Below are 20925 nucleotides of genomic sequence, written 5' to 3' on the forward strand. Positions count from 1 at the left end.
AAATTTAAATAATTAGAAAATCACCAAAATTCAAATTAAAATTATTAATTAATAAATTGACTAGCAAAATCTCGAATAACAAATTAAAAAGGAATTGCCCTCAAGACGTGATAATTTTTTTATTATTTCAATTAAAATTAATGATTGATCAATCTACAAGTACAGTCTAAAATCAAAAATTAACAAGAAATTGTACTCAACTACTGATAATTTAATTATTTAAATTAAAATTATTAATTAATCAATTGACATGTAAAATCTGAAATACAGAAATTACATTCGTCCTGATGGATTTATTATTGTAATCGAATTTAGATGTCGAAAAATTGACAGGTAAAATCTCAAATGAAAAAATTAACATAGAATTGTTCTCAAGTTCTGACAATTTGATTATTTTGATTAGAATTACTGATTGATTAATTGACTAGTAAAATCTTGAATAAAAGAATTGAAAAGAACTTGCACTCAAGTCCTTGATATTGTAATCAAAATATTTACTCGAGTAATTGACCGGTAAAATGTCAAATGCAAAAATAAAAAGAAATTGCAATCACGACCTGATAAGACTCGACCGGACCCGAAAAAGATAAATCGAAAAATTTTATTTCTAAATATTAATTAACTAAATTATTAAGAAAAAAAAATAGACCCAAGACGCAGCAGGACCCAAATAAACGGATAGAAATTTTTATTACTTGATCACCAAGATTAATTTTCCTTGAAAAGAAAGGCCCAATCTCAAACAGACTTCGAATAACTGATTGAAAAATTTTATTATCAATTATTAATTAACAACATTATTCTTAAAAAAAAATTAATAGGCCCCAGACTCAATCGGACCCAAACAAACGGATCGAAAACTTTTATTTCCCATTCATTTTGCTAGGAATTATTTTTAAAAACGAAAAAATGCCCAAGACTCGACCAGAGCCAAGAATAGAAGAATGCAAAAAAATTTATTTTCTCTTTTCAATAACAAACAAAAATTTATTGAACAAAAATCAGCCTAATCTTGACAAGACGATAAAAACTGATTGAAAAAATTTATTATCAATTATTAATTGACAAAATTATTTCAAAAAAGAAAATAGGCCCCAGACTCAACCGGACCAAAACGAACAGATAGAAAATTTTTATTACTTATTTCTTATGCTCGGAATAATTTTTGAAAACAGAAGGAATTGCCCAAGACTCAACCGGACCCAACCAAACGGATGGAAAACTTTCATTTCTCATTTATTTTGCTGGGAATTATTCTGTAAAATAATTTTTCAATTAATCGTCAGGTAAAATGTCAAAAAATAAATTAAAACAAACATTGAACTCAAGTCCCAATAATTTTGATATTTTAATTAAAATTATTTTTTAATTAATTGACAGGTAAAATGTCAAATAAGGAATTGAAAAAAAAAATCGCTCTCGAGTCCTGATAATTTTGATATTTTTATTAAAATTATTTATCAGTTAATTAACAGGTAAAATGTCAACTAATAAATTAAAAAAAAAAATTGAACTCAAGTCCGAATAATTTTGATATTTTAATTGAAATTATTTATCAGTTAATTGACAGGTAAAATGTAAAAAAATATACTAAAAAAAAAATCGCTCTCGAGTCCTGATAATTTTGATATTATTATTAAAATTATTAATCACTTAATCAACAAGCGAAATGTCAAATGATAAATTAAAAAAAAATTGAACTCAAGTCCGAATAATTTTGATATTTTTAATAGAATTATCTATCAGTGAATTAACAGGTAGAATGTCAAATTATAAATTAAGAAAAAATTGAACTCAAGTCCGAATAATTTTGATATTTTTATTAGAATTATCTATCAGTGAATTAACAGGTAGAGTGTCAAATTATAAATTAAGAAAAAAATTGAACTCAAGTCCGAATAATTTTGATATTTTTATTAGAATTATCTATCGGTGAATTAACAGGTAGAATGTCAAATTATAAATTAAGAAAAAAATTGAACTCAAGTCCGAACAATTTTGATATTTTTATAAAAATTATTTTTTAATTAATTGACAGGTAAATAAATAATAAATTAAAAAAAAAAATTGAACTCAGGTCCTGATAATTTTGATATTTTAATTAAAGTTGTTTATCAATCAATTGACTGTTAAAATCCTGAATAATAAATTAAAAAAATCGCACTCATGTTCTCATAATTTTGATCTTATAATTGAAATAAATTTCTAATGAATTGACGGGTAAAATCCCAAGTATCAAATTAAGTAGTAATCGCACCCAAGCCCTGATAATTTTGATATTTTAATTTAAATTATTTATCACTTAATTGATAGGTAAAATGTCAAATGATAAATTAACAAAACATTGAATTCAAGTCCTTATAATTTTGATATTTCAATTTAAATATTCTTTTTATTCACTGACAGGTAAAATGTCGAAGAAAATATGAAAAAGAAATGGCATTCACGTTTTAGTAATTTTGATATTTTAGTTTCCCTTTTTCTTAGCAAAGAAATCATTTCAAAAAAATCTACAGGTGTTTCGGCAGTTCAAGGATAACTTTACTTTAATGTTATTAGTTTGCATTCACATCATTACACTTTACTCCTTTTATTAAGCAAACGTGAATGTAAAAATTCGGCGGTCTTAAGGTCGACTATTACTACTTAGTTTCCTCTAGTACTCATTCGATTAATAATTCTGATGACTTTCATGCTTTTTACTACGTGCAAGAGGTTCCATCCTTTCTGTTTGCAACTAATCTTTGGCTTACTACAAATTGCGGAGGAGAATCCTCACATGACGGTGAACCGTAATTTTCAGAACAAGTGGAAAATCAACATGTGGGGAGGAATAATCGGCGACACTGTGCTACTATACGAATTACCGGAAACCATGAACGTAAGTTTAATTAAAAATTTACACAATTAAAAAATTTCGCGCTTCAGAAAATTTTCTCCACTCAGTTTACCGTTAAAACTTCAATGTAAAATTCTTCGACACTTTGCAAATATTGAAATTATTCGAATAATATTTTTGTGTTTGAAAATAAGATTTTTATTTTTGTAAATTAATTCTTTATAATACCTAATTTTTCATAAAAATTCTTTGGAAGAGTTTTTCTTTCTTAATTTGTTAAAATAAAGGAAAATTTTCTGGGGTAACTTCTGTTGTTGATGCGAAAATATTTCGAAAAATTCGTTCAAATAATTTTTCATTAAAATTGGAAAAATCCCTACGAGTAAACTTCGTTTTATCTGTTAAAATTTTAGAAAATTATTTTTAAAATTTTTAACAAAATTTCCCTTTGGTTTAAATTAAAGAAATTTTTAACTCCCTGATTTTCTCACTTTCACAGTCGAAATTTTTCGTTATTACAGAGTGCTCAGTATCTCTTGTTTTTGGGAGGAAATTTACCCCAGCTTCTAGCAGGAGTTAATCCTCAACCGACGTGGTTTCAACAGGATGGTGCGCCGTGCCACTCATCTGGGGACATAACCAATTTCTTAAATGCCCAGTATGGCCAACAGTGGCTGGGGAGGTATGGTCCAGTGAGATGGCCACCAAGATCACCAGACTTGACTCCGCTCGATTACTACTTGTGGGGTTTCATGAAGGAAGGGGTATATTTTGATGAACCTGCAGATCAAATGGAAACAATGGCAAGGATCATGGCTGCACGAGAACTAATAACGCCGGAAATCCTGCAGTGTGTTCGGGAAAACCTTTTGGAGCGGTGTCATCGGTGCTTAGAAAGGAATGGAGGCCATTTTGAGAACCTTATGGATTAATGATTTTTTTTTTTTTTAATTTACAAATTCTCAATCAATTTTATTATACAGATTTTTGTTATTTTTGTTATTTTATTGTTTTTTTTTATTTTTGAGAATTTGATAATAAAGTTCATAATTTTAGTACAGAAAAGGAATTTTGTTATTTGAGGTTTTACCTATCAATGAATTAATGAATAATCTTAATCAGAATATGAAAATTATCAGGACTTGAGTGCAATTATTTTTGAATTTTTTTATTTGACAATTAACCTGTCAATTAATTAGAAAATAATTTAAATTAAAATATCGAAATTATTAGGACTTGAGTTCAATGTTTCTTTTAATTAATTTTTGAAATTTTACCTGTCAATTAATGGAAAACTAATTTTAATTAAAATATCAAAATTATCACGTCGTGATTGCAATTTCTTTTTTATTTTTTTATTTGACATTTTACCTGTCAATTAATTAAAAAATAATTTTAATTTAAATATCAAAACTATCAGGATTTGAGTGCAATTTTTTTAAATTTTTTTACTTGGAATTTTACTTGTCAATTAATTGAAAAATAATTTTAATTAAAATATCAAAATTATCAGGTCGTGATTGCTATTTCTTTTTGATTTTTTTCTTGGAATTTTATCTGTTAATCAATTAAAAAACAATTTTAATCAAAATTTTAAAATTATCAGGTCGTGATTGCAATTTCTTTCTAAATTTTTTATTTGACTTTTAACCTGTCAATTAATTGAAAAATAATTTTGATCAAAATATCGAAACTATCAGGTTTTGAGTGCAATTTCTTTTTTATTTTTGTATTTGACATTTTACCTGTCAATTAATTGAAAAATAATTTTAATTAAAATTTTCAAATTATCAGGTCGTGATTGCAATTTCTTTTTTATTTTTTTATTTGACATTTTACCTGTCAATTAATTGAAAAATAATTTTAATTAAAATATCAAAATTATCAGGTCGTGATTGCTATTTCTTTTTGATTTTTTTCTTGGAAATTTAACTGTCAATTGAATAGGAAATAATTTTAATTGAAATTCCAGAATTATTAAGACTGAGGACTGATTTTTTCTTTAATTTTTTTATTTGACTTTTTACCGGTCAATTAATTGAAAAATAATTTCAACTAAAATTTTAAAATTATCAGGTCGTGATTGCAATTTCTATTTTATTTTTCTATTTGACATTTTACCTGTCAATTAATTGAAAAATAATTTTAATCAAAATATCGAAATTATCAGGTTTTGAGTGCAATTTTTTCAAATTTGTTTACTTGGAATTTTACCTGTTAATCAATCAAAAAATAATTTTAATTAAAATATAAAAATTATCAGGTCGTGATTGCAATTTCTTTTTTTATTTTTGCATTTGACATTTTACCGGTCAATTACTCGAGTAAATATTTTGATTACAATATCAAGGACTTGAGTGCAAGTTCTTTTCAATTCTTTTATTCAAGATTTTACTAGTCAATTAATCAATCAGTAATTCTAATCAAAATAATCAAATTGTCAGAACTTGAGAACAATTCTATGTTAATTTTTTCATTTGAGATTTTACCTGTCAAATTTTTCGACATCTAAATTCGATTACAATAATAAATCCATCAGGACGAATGTAATTTCTGTATTTCAGATTTTACACGTCAATTGATTAATTAATAATTTTAATTTAAATAATTAAATTATCAGTAGTTGAGTACAATTTCTTGTTAATTTTTTGATTTTAGACTGTACTTGTAGATTGATCAATCATTAATTTTAATTGAAATAATAAAAAAATTATCACGTCTTGAGGGCAATTCCTTTTTAATTTGTTATTCGAGATTTTGCTAGTCAATTTATTAATTAATAATTTTAATTTGAATTTTGGTGATTTTCTAATTATTTAAATTTATTGACGCTAACAAAATCAAGAAAAAAATTCTTCAATCCTTTTACTTAGGTCCAGTCGACTCTTGTGCTTTCTTTTAAAAATCATTCTTTATTCGTCAAAAGTAAATAATAAAAGTTTCCAATGTCTTTTCGAGGTCGAGACAAGTCTTGGCCATTCTTTTCGTTCTCCATAATTTCCCTTCCAATTCAAATCAAAAAATAAAAATTTCTTATACGTTCATTCGGCTACGGTTGAGTCTAGGGCCTCATTTGTTTTTTTAATTAGTTTTGATGATCAACAATAAAAAATAAAATTTTTGGATCATTTTTTCTGGGTCCGGTCGAAATTGAGCCTTTTATTATAAAAAAAGTTAATTATGATGATTAAAAATGAATAGTAAAATTTTTTTATTCATCTCCCTTTCGGTCTGATGGAGTCTTGGGCATTTTTTTCGTTTTTAAAGATAATTTCCAGCAAATTAAGTAAGTAATAAAAATTTTCTATCCGTTTGTTTAAGTCCGGTTAAGTCTGTGGCTTATTTTCTTTTTTAAATAATATTTGATTAATAATAAAAAATAAAATTTTTAATTAGTTTCTCTTAGTCTGTTTGAGATTGGGCCTTGTTTCGAAAAGAAATTAATTTGGCTGATTGAAAATGAAAACAAAATTTTTCAATTTATTTTTTTTTTTGGGTCCGGTCGAGTCTTGGGCGATTTTCTTCGTTTTTAAAATAATTCCCATCAAAATAAATAAGTAATTAAAACTATCTATCTGTTTGTTTGGGTCCGGTTGAGTCTGCGGACTATTTTTTTTTAAATAATTTTGTTGATTGAAAATTAATAATAAAATTTTTTAATCATTTTTTTGCTCCAGTCGAGATTGGGCCTTTTTTAAAAGAAACAATTTTGCTGATTGAAAATAAGGAAAAAATTTTTGTACTGTTATTTTTTTGGATCCGATCGAGTCTTGGGCATTTTTTCGTTTTTAAAGATAATTTCCAGCAAATTAAGTAAGTAATAAAAATTTTTATCCGTTTGTTTGGGTCCGGTTGAGACTTGGGCCCATTTATTTTTTTATAATAATTTTGTTGATTGAAAATTAATAATAAAATTTTTCAATTATTTTTTTTTTCTCTAGTCTATTTTGGGCTTTTTTTTAAAGAAAAATAATTTTGCTGATTAAAAATAAAAAATAAAATTTTTTTATTCATTTTTTTTTGGATTCCAGTTGAATTTTAGCTTTTTTTTTTTTTTGTATTTGAAAATAATCCCCAGCAAAATAAATGAGAATTAAAAATTTACTCTCCGTTTCTGTGGGTCTGGTTAAATCTTGGGCCTTTTTATTTTTTTTTATTAAATTTTTTCGAATAAAAATAAAAATTAAAATTTTTTCCTCTGTCTTAGAGTACCCGGTTAGCTTTAATTCAGCGTTACAACGCCTCCAATAATGCTGCGATACACGGACACACACTCATACATTAAGCCGTCCGCTTGCGACCTCATACATCCACTCATTCACACTTACGTACTCGGCTCATAGCGTCACAATCCCCTCTCATGCTCGGCTTTGTGTGAGCGAGTAAGCTGCTATTGCAGCATCTCACTCTCGCGTCTCCTCTACTTCCCCGCTCATTTTCATTTCTCGAATAGCGCGCTTCTGATTGGCTATCGTTTTTAATTCATAACTCAAATTCTATGGCCCAAAAAAATTTTTGGCTCAGGAACTTTCGATTCAGTATTTTTTTCTCAATCGACCCCAACAATTACTCCCGCCACTTCAGAGACACCCTGTATAAACTTTTGACCCATATGCATTTTCCGACTCAGATCGACGAGTATAGTCGAAATATAGCAAAATTTTTCAAAAGTTCCGTCATGAGGACCAATGCAATAGTTAGATTTCTATGAAATCTACTAAAAAAATTGAAATTCTGTTTCTCTTAAAGTTATTTATATACAGTAAAAATTTTAACATTTTTTTGAATTAAAGAAGTTGTTGATTTGGATTTAATACTCTAATACACATTAATTTAATAATAACAATAATTCATTCAGTAATAATAATGATAATGATATTTTTAACCTCAATTTGGTATTACCGATATAATTAATTTCAGTCTCATAATTTTTATTATTAGTGTTATTGTTATTATGACATTATAGTAAGTAAATGACACAATATACCATGCGCATAATTGTAAGACTTTTCACCTAAAGATTACAATTATTTGAAATCCACTTGATTGGATAACAATGCAACCTATCGGCAACGACCACAAAATCATAGAATGGTACACTATCCAATAGGGTGGGTCAAAAAAATCGAATAATTTATTTTTGACTTTATACTCTGAAAAATAGGTTCGTAGACACCTAAAAAGAATTCTCTCCAAGTATAAGCTCTTAATTATAACGGGAAGGTCCTCCGCTTTGCGGGTTTCTATTTTTTTCGAATAATCAGATAAAAAAATTTATATCTCGCTTCCAACTGCTTGGAAAAATATTCCGTGGCATAGATTTTGTGAGAAATTGAATGCTTTACAAAAAAGGTCTCTTATGACTTTTTCAAAAACTCAACCGATTAAAAGATATTCATAGTTGAAGTTTGGCTATTTTAAGGAAAATATTCGTTTTTATTATGAATTTTATAAGTCGATGAAAAAAATTATTTCGGATTGCGGAACTCATGATTTTGTAGGAAATTTACTGCTCTACAAAAATGGTCTCTTATGATTTTTGATTAAGTGAAGCCGTTACGAGATATTCATCGTCAAACATTAACGAATATCAATATTTCCAGTTTTTGATCAATAATTCGATAAATTTTAATTTAAACTATGAGTTTCAGGAAAATTTACATAAATTTGAGTTTCTATCGATAAAGAAATGTTATAAACAATTTTTTTAATATTGTTTTCAGTCTTGAGCTTGTTTGATTGCATTAAAACAAGAAATTAGAGCATTTTTTCGACATATAGCCAATGATTAGTTTAATTTGAAGTGAATGACATATTTCTTTGTCAAATTTAATATGAAAAGTATTGAATCAAGTGAGAAACAACCAGTATTTAACTTTTTTATAGATAAATTTTTTATTGAATTATCAATTGCAATATAATTGTCTATATTTTTAACATAACAGTACGCTATTACTATAAATAATTTCTTTTATTACAATTTGGGAATGTTTTTGATGTTCTTTGACAACTTGTAATAAGTACTGGAATTGTTCTTCATTTTTGTCAAGCATTGATTATATTCACTGACTAATGCAACAGCTCGCTCTGCTGAATCATTGACAACTTTTAGTTGTTGAAAGTATTCTTTATTTTCGAGATAACTCTCATTAGTAGGCCATAATTCAACATCGACATCAAGAAAGTCATACGGTAGATCGAAGATTTTGAAAAGATTTAATGACTTTTTAGACACAAAGTCACTCAGAGTTCTCTGCGCCAATGAATTCAAATCTTTTTAGCAATTACAAATCTTTTAGCTTTAGAATCTGTACCTTCACGAGTATTAACAGCTTCAACAATACGTTTTTTTACGTCTAATGGAACGCCATCGTCAAACAGTGATAAAATGGCAAGTTCATCGCTCAAATACCATAAGTGCGAAATCATTTTTTCACACGTAGCTGAAGAAATCAAAGGATTGATATGTTTGTACTCCAATAAATTTTTCATAAACTGCAAGTCATGATAAGCAGCAGTTGTTGCAGAAGTTGATGAAAACCAAGCTTTTAAATACAATGTGACTATAAAAATACAGAAATGACGAAGACCATGCAATTCTTTCTGAGAGAGTTTGAATTCATCTCTGAATAGATACATTTTCAAACGATAAATGGCCTTAGCCATCCATCTAGCATGATGAACAGCACCAGGACGTTTGAAAGAAATCTTTTCTTGAGGCATTTCTCCAAGGAAAATCAATGATAATTCCAATAATTCTTTATCTAACTTATTATAACATTTCTTTATCGATAGAAACTCAAATTTATGTAAATTTTCCTGAAACTCATAGTTTAAATTAAAATTTATCGAATTATTGATCAAAAACTGGAAATATTGATATTCGTTAATGTTTGACGATGAATATCTCGTAACGGCTTCACTTAATCAAAAAATCATAAGAGACCATTTTTGTAGAGCAGTAAATTTCCTACAAAATCATGAGTTCCGCAATCCGAAATAATTTTTTTCATCGACTTATAAAATTCATAATAAAAACGAATATTTTCCTTAAAATAGCCAAACTTCAACTATGAATATCTTTTAATCGGTTGAGTTTTTGAAAAAGTCATAAGAGACCTTTTTTGTAAAGCATTCAATTTCTCACAAAATCTATGCCACGGAATATTTTTCCAAGCAGTTGGAAGCGAGATATAAATTTTTTTATCTGATTATTCGAAAAAAATAGAAACCCGCAAAGCGGAGGACCTTCCCGTTATAATTAAGAGCTTATACTTGGAGAGAATTCTTTTTAGGTGTCTACGAACCTATTTTTCAGAGTATAAAATCAAAAATAAATTATTCGATTTTTTTGACCCACCCTACTATCCAATGGGAATAACCTCTGATTATGATTGTTCAAGTACAAAAAACCTTTGTTCCAACTTCAAATTGTTTATTTCTTGTTTAATTAACATTTTTAATAAGCTGAATATTTGTATTCTAAATATTTGCACTGCGCATGCGTCAACTTTACGTTTAGACTTTCAGCGCGGACTTTTGAAAATTATATTGACCAGCACAGTGATTAGAGTAAGTGTATTTTTCTTGTAATTTCAATTATAGAGGTCACAGGACAAAAGGGCAACGTGTAGTTTTTAATAATTTTATAATAAGTTTTATTTTAATAAAGTATTGAAATTTTTGTTAATTGTTATGGATTTCTTTTTTTTTTTTTTTTTTTTTTTTTTTTTTAATAGTTCGTAGTCGTAGTATTCATGAAAATAGAATTGATGAAAATAAAAAAAAATGTACATGCATTGATTAACAATTCTCTCGATATTTTTAAAAATTTAGAATGAAATGAATATTTATTAGTTATTTATTTATTTACTTAATGACATTGATATTGGCTGACGTCTAACAATTTTTTTAATTATTTGAATTAATTAAATAGTAATTCCTAAAAAATTACACTCGTAAATTTTTTAATTTTTTACACATGAGATGTGCTTGTCACTATAATTTTCAAAAGACCACGCTAAAAGTCTATATACGTAAAGTTGACGCATGCGCCGTGCAAATATTTAGAATGCACACATACAGCTAATTAAAAATGTTAATTAAACAACAAATAAAAAATGTGAAGTAGGAACAAATGTTAAATATACATGAACAATCAAAAATAGAGGCTTAATGACCCAAATTGCTACCAAAATATTAAAAAATGCGACAGGGTGGCTAACTTAAAGGTACATTATTAATAAATTCTTTTTAAAATAAATAAATGGAGAACGATCAAATGTTGAGAGTGAATAATAAAGAACAAACGAAAAGCTGAAAACGTGATAGAAAAAAAAATCAAAAATTAAAAGAAAAAAATTTGGGGTTCTAACTTCAGTGAGCTATCCCGTTGAATCTACAGTTTATATAGAAATAATTCCAGTGCACTCTGGTGGTTGTAGATGCATGCTATGAATTAACATTTTTCAGTGTAGTTGCGTATCTATAGTAAGATTACTACACATTTTTATTTTATCTAGTCTGTGGCGGTGACTTTTCTCCATGAAAAAAAAGTCAGGATCGAAATTTCTGGGCTTACTATAGTTTGTGCTGATAAAATTTAATAATTTTAAGTGAATTAAATATTATAATTGATTATAATTAATTAATATCAGTAAAATAGAGTATGACTTACTTTTATGATATATCATTTTGGAAAAAGGAGTACCATAAAATTAAATAAAATTTTGCAACCTCGAAATACCATTCTGCTTACAGTAAACACAGTCGGTAGTCTGGCGCTCCGTTTACAACGGAATTTTTGAACGGAACTTGGCGCCAGATTCTATCGAATCTGTGGATGATGCTGGTAGTAGGAGTTAACAAATGGACCCGAGTGGTTAATATGCTCGAAACACTTAGATGGATGGGTATTAAACGAAGAATTATTTTTTACACCTGTATATTAATACACTAACTATTACTAACTAGAAAACTAGAGATTTAAGCTAATAAAATGATAAAATTAAAAGATATTTAAAACTACAGTACCAGGTATAGCTCTAAAATATTAAAAAAAAAAAAACAAGAACTTACACTGCTGAGAAATGAAAAACGTACAGTATTTATGAATGGTATAACAGCTTATCTGAAGATCTGAGGAGCGAAGATAGACATATTTATTATTAAGTCTAAATAGTCTATTTACACCAGCACACAAAAAAAAATTAGGAAAACGGTTGACCCTGACGGCCATCCCTGCAACTTCCCGCTACTTTCGTAATTAAGCGCTCGAAATTGCACTTATTATGTCTTTGAGCTCGAAGAGCTCAAAAATCTAATTTTCGTGTAGTTTTGAGCACTCTAAGCTTAAAAGTTTGATGGGAGTTTAATAAATTACTATTTTTGGAATTTTCAAATCACAATAACTTTTGAATGGATCAACCGATTTTCACGCGGTTGGTGGCATTCGACGCTGTTTTATCATCCTCATAAGGTATTTTCAGGTTTTAAATGATCGAACCGAAAATTTCAGAGTAATCCCGAAAAAACGCTTTTTTCGGTTTTCTTTCGTTCACGATAACTCACGAACGAATCAATCGATTTTGAGCGGACTGGCGGCGTTCAACGCGGTTTTTTGATATTAAGAGCTGATTAGTTTTTGGAATTGATCGGTGGAGCCATTTAAAAATTATTCCAAGAAAACCACTTTTCGAAAAAAATTTTTTTTGTAGTTTTCTTGCAATTTCTCAAAATCTGACGGTCCAAATCGGTTCAAATTTTCAGAAAATCTAAGTTTGGTCAAGCCCTTTCGAATGCCGCCAACCGCGATCAAATCGGTCGAGCCGTTCAAAAGTTATAAAAGGGTTACACAAACACACACACACACACACACACACACACACACACACACACACGCACGCACGCGCGCGCGCGCGCGCGGACATCACCGCGGGAGTAGTCAGGGAAGCTTCCTAGGACCTCAAAACGTCGAGATCTGATGAGAACTCGATTTTCGAAAAACGTGGTGAAACCAATAACTTCCCGATTTTTGAAAATTTTCAATTTTCTTAGCGGGAAGTTAAAAAGTTGTCAGTACTTTTCACTGGACCTACCTATCGTTAAATATTTTGATACGCTGACTCCGAATCTGAAGTCGATTCTGCTCGTATACCTGCAAAATTTTGAGTAAAATGCAAAAAATCTCAAAAAAAGGAAAAAAATTGCGAAAAACTCCAGTCACAGAGATGAAACAATTTTTGTAGTGCCGTATCAAGTATGATTTTTGTGAATTTCAATTTACTGAATCTGAATCGGAACGTTAATTAACCCGTTGAGCCGTCAAATATTGAAAAAATTGTGAAAAACCTAAAAAAATTGCAATAAATCTTAAAAAATCGAAATTATTGAAATAAAAAAAATTTTTGGATTCAGATTGAGTATGATTCTTCTGTATTCTGTTCCAATGAATTCGAATCTGAAATCTTGTCCCATCAACGTCTGAAAATTAGAAAAAAATCTCAAATAACCAAAAAAATTGTGAAAATTGCAGTTATAAAAACGAAAAAAAGTCTATTAAACACGATTGTTAATGACTTGTGTAAAATAAACTTAACATTAAATATTTATATGTACCGGATCTGGGTGCTGAAAAGAAATTGTAATCACTCATTTGTGGTTTTATCGTTTATTATATAAAATATCACAGTTTAAAATTAGTGAACACTTTGATTCTTAATAACTATTATAATTTTAACTTTTACTTTATTTGAACTATTTAATTAAGTAATATGAGAATTATTATTAAATAATGCATGTGAAAATACTGTAATTATAATTATAAATACGAGTTATCAAGATGTTGGCACCATACACAACTATCAATTTTAGTTTTTGTATGACCGTTGAGTTAATCAATTTAACGACATTCTGATTATGAGATCAGATTAAATTAATTGCATGAATTTGTTGATTTATTGTTTTTATCACAATAAATAATATTAATGACGCGACAATAGTTATTACGAGCGATGATACGAGTGAAGAGCACGGAGGAGAGTAAGAACGCTAACTGAGAGGCATCAGCATTCACAAGAGCGCAGGAGTGAAGGCTAGAGATTATAAGATTATTTGCATACCTGGTGATTGGTGACATCACCTCATCCAGGTATGACAACGCGTCAGACGCAGCACCACTGATGCAGTAGAAAGGGGGTTAATGTAAATAGGTATAGATAGCGATCTTTGCGTGCTAAAATTAGTTCGATTGCAATTTAAAGGTGATATTAGAGAAATAATAATAAATGTGCATATTATGCTTCAATACAAATATGCCAAATTTTGCCCCATCAAATTTGAAAAAAAGCTTCTTGATGTGTTCCAAAATTTGATGTCTTTTGGAGTTACATGAAAGACTTCTTAATGTGTTCCTAAAAATTTACGTCTTACAAAGTCAAAAAAAAGATTTCGTACAAAGTTCTGTATTGTGAACTCGAGATAAAAGAGGTCTTTAAGACATTGCTGTCGGGCAGCTCAAGGAAGTCTTTAGAAATACCTCCTCAAGAGGTCTTTTAGACTTATGTGCTGACTGGGATGCATGTGTTTTTTCTATGACATCATTAAAAGACTGGTTTTCAAAAACTTCTAAAAATTTAAACCTTTATTAGTTTCAGCTTCATTTTCGAAAATAATGTTTCCTTGAAAATTAAAAAAAAACAACGTCTTGTGTATATCATAGTTTCATTTGAAAAACGATTTTTTACTTTTTTACAGAAAATCGTGCTATCGGTGTGTTGTCATTCACGAAAAACATACGAACGTCTTGCAGTACAAAGAAAGTAAGTTATTAATAAGTCAATACACTATACCTTAGGAAACATTCAACTCTAACGTAACATTTTAACCCGAGGGGAGGGGTTCGATCAAAGGTTATTGTGTGTTATGTTCACTAAAGTGAAGGTATAAATATACTGTTACGTAACATTATGAAAGTAAATTTTATGAATATTTATAAAATTGATATTTGAAAATTAAATTTTGCGCTTTTGTTATGAAAGTAGTTAGTATAGTATATCGTATATTGGTTCATTTTAAGTAGAGCACATAAATATTTCTATATTTATTGTTGTTCTTGTTTTTAAATCGTAATATTTATGGCAATAAAAAACTCACAAAAAAATGTTCTTTGGGCATTACTTCTTTGCATCACAATTAAAAATTTAGGAAAACGGTTGACCTTGGAGGCTATCCTTGCAACTTCCCGCCAATTCCATACCTAAACGCTTGAAATTGCACTTATGACGTTTTTGAGCTCGTCGAGCTCAAAAATATAATATGTGTATTATTTTGATCTCTTCGAGCTTAAACGTCTGATAGCAGGTTAATAAAACATTACTTTTCAAATTTTGAAACCACAATAACTTTTGAATGAATGAACCGATTCTTACGCGGGTGGCAGCATTTGACGCAGTTTTTTAAGCCTGATTAACAATCTTTAAGTTTAATTTGATCAAACGAAGGATTCCGGAGTAATTCCGAAAAACATTACTTTTGGTTTTCTGTCGTCGACGTGGTTTTTTTATATGAAGACCAGATAGGTTTTTGGAATCCATCGGTAGAACCGTTTAAAAGTTATTCAAAAAAAACCATATTTGAATATATTTTTGTTTGTAGTTTTTTTGAGATTTCTTAAAATCTACTAGTCCGCATCGGTCCACATTGTATTTAAAATCTAAGTTTTCGACTCTTTTGAATGGCACCAACCGTGATTAAATCGGTCAAACCGTTAAAAATTTATGAGAGGTTTACATATATAGGATGTAGGATTACATACATACATACATACATACATACATACATACATACATACATACATACGTACATACATTTGTCTTACAGGGAGTAAGACAACAGCACGGATTAGCTTTCTACCGACCGTCACTGGCTAACAATCGCCAATGGAACAGCTCGGTAACACGATCGAAGAGTTAGCTGATTTCATGAAGGACAAAAAAATTTTATCATCCAATCAGAAAATTGGTTACGTCTATCGGTACGGCATATAGGCTAGCCAACAAATCACCAAGGACGTCGGCGACAACCACTCAAACATCTCCGTAGATGACCACAAAACCACAGCCACTTTTAGTCACTCCTAAGAAATTGCCACGGCAAAAAAAGGACAAGAAGAAGAAAAAGCAGCTTTCCACGCACAGTTCTTCCTCAGCAAGGGACAATCCACCACAGGAAAAGCCTGCCCGATAGGGCACTTGAATCAAAGTGACTCGGCAACAGAAAAAGAAAAAGGAAGAAGAATACAAAACAGTGGCTCCGTCTACTAAAGCTCAAAAACAACTAAGTGAGAGTATACCAAGTATACCGATCTCCTAAAGGAAATCAAAATCAAGGTAAACCCTGTCGAGACGGGCGTAGACACAAAGTCTTTACAACAGATGAAGCACGGAGGCGTTCTCTCCGAAATGGCCCGAAAGACCGAAGATAGTAGTGTTTTTACCGATGAAGTAAAGTCAGCTACTGCTGATATCGGTACGGTCAAAATGCTATCACCAATAACAACGATCGAGATCCTCGACTTAGATGAAATCTTTACTGAGGGAGACATTCGCGAAGTACTAAAACGTGAATTCGCTAACAGCCCGAGATCAAACGGGTAAATCTGACAAAATCCATACTACGAGTCAATCGAGTAGCTTTCTGTGCGATAGACAAAGCGAGCGCGATTAATTAAATAAATGAATAAATTAAATAAATTAATTAAATAAGGCCCTTGACAAGGCCTGCATAAAGCTCGGTAAACTGCCGTATACGTCTAGTTGCAAAAGTAATCCGCTGCTTTAAATGTCTTAGTTTTGGACACCAATTACTTTAGTGTCCGGGACCAGACAAAAGCAGGTGCTGCTACAAATGTGGCGGAGAAAACCACAAGGCCGTAAACTGCACGGAAAAGCTAAAATGCTTCCTTTGCACTTTGGACAAAGATACCCAGGACGGTTTATACCATATTTCTGGCACCGTAGCTTGAAAGGCATTCCGCAAAGCACTTGACGAAGCCACGAGAAGGCAGAAATGACACGCATACTACGACGCAACCTGAATACGTGCGCTTTTCATCGCCGTAGCAGTTTGGAAGAGCTTTGTATGGTTGACTCAATAAATAAATAAATCATTGTTAAAATAAATACTTTAATACGAGTTGTAAATTAATTTCAAATAAACGAAATTGTGACATAAGTTCAAAATTCAATTTATGTTGCTGAGCGCGCAAAAGCGCTTCCGTATTTGTCAACAGTCCAGCCTTGAATCATCGTCTTTATGGAGAAGAAGTCGTTTCCCTCTGAATCGATCCCAGTCGATAGTTTACCTAAGTCCGCATAACAGTCAACGGATCTTCACAACAGTTTTTAGTCGCCTCTGCTCCAGCAGTACAGACTGACTTCCTGTCATCGATCGTGTTCGTCATTTCCATACTTTTAGCTCCAATTTGTTGCCTCGGACTCGCTGATACTCGTTCTATCTCCGTTACTTGTTCAGCGTTGCGTATTTTTACAAAAAAAAAAAATTCATTACAAATTAATAATTCCATTCATTCACACATAACATTGATGACGTTGGATTCGAGCATAAAAGTTATAATACCCCAAGTATGAGGCGTCGATTAAAACAAAAATTTACCACGTTACAAATTATATACCTTCTATTGGGCACCAGAAGCTTCGCTCCAATCACGTCGTTTCCGGCTGCTTCGGATTTAAATTGAACTCGTATTCGAATCGCAGCAATTAAAAAAAAAATCATAAATTTACTAGCAAAAGACGTAAATCGTTCAAAATTTAACAAACTCAAAAATAATACTAAAACTAATAATTGTCGACGTTACTGTTAAAACGCAGCACGCAAAATGAATCAAACACAAAAAAATATATAAATCGTCGCATTATATTTGATTAACAATAGTGAATTAACTTTTTAAAAAAATCAAAATCGTCGCTGTAAATTTAATTAATAACAATCATTCAAATATGAACAAACTTAATAAACCGTCGCATTAAACTTAATTAATACTAATCAATTATGTATAAAAAAGATCAAATAATCAATTTATCGCAGTAATTTTAATTAATAATAATTAATCAATTCCCAGAAGAATAAACAATCTCAGACGTCGCAATTATTGAATAATTTAGAAATTTACCCTCCGTCTGTGAATTAATCGCATCAAAATGATACTAAAAACTCAATTGTAGGATTCGATTCTTAATGAATAATAATTCAGTGTTTCGTCACCACGCCTCACACTGTTTATAAAAATTTACCCTAAGAGTGGGTAACGTAAACGCCTACTACCTTCCTTGGATGGGAGAGCCGTTTTTCAAGTTCCCTCCCGGGTGACAGACCTATTACTCGAGGTTGGTAAATTGATTCTCGCCTGAGCCCGAAGCTCGATCAAAGGGCAATCGATGCTATCGACTATCCTAGGAGTGCACAACGTCGATAAATCGAATTACTCACTACAGTGATTTTATTTCAAGACATAATAATAATAATAATAACAAGATAATCCGACAGTTAACAACAAACAAAATCTGGCAGTACCTCAGCAACTCGTGGACTTATCTTTACTAAGATCAATAAAACTAACCTTGAAATTTTTACAGCACGAGCTCACGCCCGTCATCGGCGCAAAGTTGAAAAATAAAATGATTATTTCGCAACTCACTGAGCATAATACAAATTACGAACATTCACGAGTTACTGTTAAATTAGACGACTCCACTTATCCTGGTCATTCGTCGTTCTGGCTCCTGGGTGATGATCCGCCGCGTAGTCATCCTCGGCTTCCACGTCGTATTGTTATTCGTTAAAAGGATATAGGGCAGGCGTTAAACGTTGATGGCGGAAATCCTCGGTGACGAATATCAAAATGTTATTTCGCGTCGGCACGTCGAAAATGGTCACCTCAAGTACATCGTAATTAAAAATAACCGAGTGGTTGACTACCGTCAATCAAGCGTTTATATCGTGACAATGGCATAAAACAGCACAATTGTGATAAAACGCGCTTCGTCGCAACCAAAATTATGTTACTAATTTACTTAACAGCAAGAAATTAGAAAAAAAAATGTCCAAACAAAATGGAAAAGAAAAATACGTCCGGACACAATGAGAAAGTGTGAAAGAAGGAGAAATTTTTAGCTGTTGCATTTCTTGCTTGCTCTCCCCTTTTTGCTGGGCTAGTTATTATCGTCGAACTCCAGAGATGGCGCCGTCTAGCTAATTTTTGAGTTCTGACGTGCCAATTGATGTATTGGGCTAGAGCATTGGCGCGCTCAACAACTTGCACGTCTGCGCGGTTGACTTGACTCTAAATTCAGAGCAATACGTCGTCTTGGTCCCTCGGAACAGCCTTTCCCTCGTCGATGATAATCATGTTGATCCTCGTCATCTTCTCTTCTCGGGTAAAGTGACCGTCGACTTTTGCTCCATTTAACAAAAATTTTCTTATACTAACTTTGAGCTTACTTATTTATTCCAAAATTGAATTATCTGTCATCGCAAAAAAAAATCCTGGGATTTCGATAAATTTTTAATTAAATTAAATTAAATTTCAGAAGAAAATTTAGCAAGAGGCGCTAAAAGCGGCCTGTTACACTTTTTAAGATGTGTAAGCGGCCTGTTACACTTTTTCGTACTATCCACGGGAAAAGAGAGAGAAGTTTTTTTTTAGTGGGTGATAATCCCACACCACCGACTATCATCTCTCAATGATAGGAGTCTTTGGAAGATTTTTTCCCTTCTCTATAAAATACACACACACACACACACACACACACACACACACACACACACACACACACACACACACACACACACACACACACACACACACACACACACACACACACACACACACACACACACACACACTGATTCGGACCTATAAATTTCAAGAAATTTCAAAAAAACTACGAAAAAAATTTTTTTTGAAAAGTAGTATTTTTCGGAATAACTTTAAAATGGCTTTACCGATCGATTCCAAAAACTAATTAGCTCTCAACCTTGATAAACTACGTTAGTTGTCGCTAATCCTGTCAAAATTGGTTTATTCGTGCGAGAGATTTCATGAACGAAAGAAAACCGAAAAAAGTGTTTTTTTTTCGGAATTACTCCGAAATTCCTAGTTCGATTAATTCAAACTTGAAGATTCGTTATGGAACAGATAAAACTGCGTCAAATGCTGCTAATCGCGTAAAAATCGATTTATCCGTTCAAACGTTATTGCTGTTTGAAAATTTGAAAAAAAAAACAGTGGTTTATGTAATTTTTGTAAAACTTTTCAGCTCAAAACGCTCAAAAGCACAGAAAAGCTATCTTATTACACTCGGAGAGCTTAAAATAACACATTAGTCGCATTTTTGAGCTCGAAGAGCCACTTTAAGTACCTAGGTATGGATTTAGCAGGAAGATGCAGGGATGGCCTTCAGAGTCAACCGTTTTCCTAATTTTTCTAGAGTAGATTCTTTGTCTTTGAGGGTTTCAACTGTCTAGTTCCACATCATATGCATCGCTTTTCAGGACACATGAATGAGTTCAAACTCTAGGCGAAGCGCCCAGTCTGCTGCATTTCGTAAGAAGTTATACATTTTTCGATAGAATTGTATCATAACGATCTTTAAAAAATTTCTAACGACACTTAAGTCCCCAAGCTGGAAATCTATGTAGGAGCACTGATGTTATCATACTGTCGAATATTATTATATAGCCGAATATTAATATACTGTCGGATATTATTATATAGCCTTCCAGGTAATCGCACTTGGCTCCAGTAAGGATAGCTATGGAGGCTCCTGTGGCATATTTAGCTTTATGTCTTACAGTTCGAAGAGCTTTAAACTTCATTGATCAGAAGGTGAGCTTAATTTCTTAGTAGGAATAGGTTTTTACTAGCTCCAGGCAGTTATTTTTATAGGTTCTGTATTGATCAGGGCATTTTTTATAGCGTCTAGCTGCGTTAAAGATCACTACTCTTGTATTTCAACTAGGAACAATAAGTCCATTCAACTTACCGTTTTTCTCGAGTATTTTGA

At 30.8% G+C, this 20925-nt stretch overlaps 1 protein-coding gene across 1 annotated transcript in view; it reads left to right on the top strand.

The window, feature by feature from the left end:
- LOC141534509 (uncharacterized) overlaps nucleotides 1-20925 on the top strand; it is a 121676-nt gene that overhangs the window by 50539 nt on the left and 50212 nt on the right. The window contains exon 4 of the mRNA XM_074253901.1: nucleotides 14594-14658. Coding sequence (XP_074110002.1) covers nucleotides 14594-14658 — 65 coding nt within the window. The remainder of the gene's footprint in view (nucleotides 1-14593; nucleotides 14659-20925) is intronic.

This window comes from Cotesia typhae, unplaced genomic scaffold (assembly GCF_013202065.1).
Source record: "Cotesia typhae breed Kobodo isofemale line unplaced genomic scaffold, CoteBio_Ctyphae scaffold_13, whole genome shotgun sequence".
Taxonomy (NCBI): domain Eukaryota; kingdom Metazoa; phylum Arthropoda; class Insecta; order Hymenoptera; family Braconidae; genus Cotesia; species Cotesia typhae.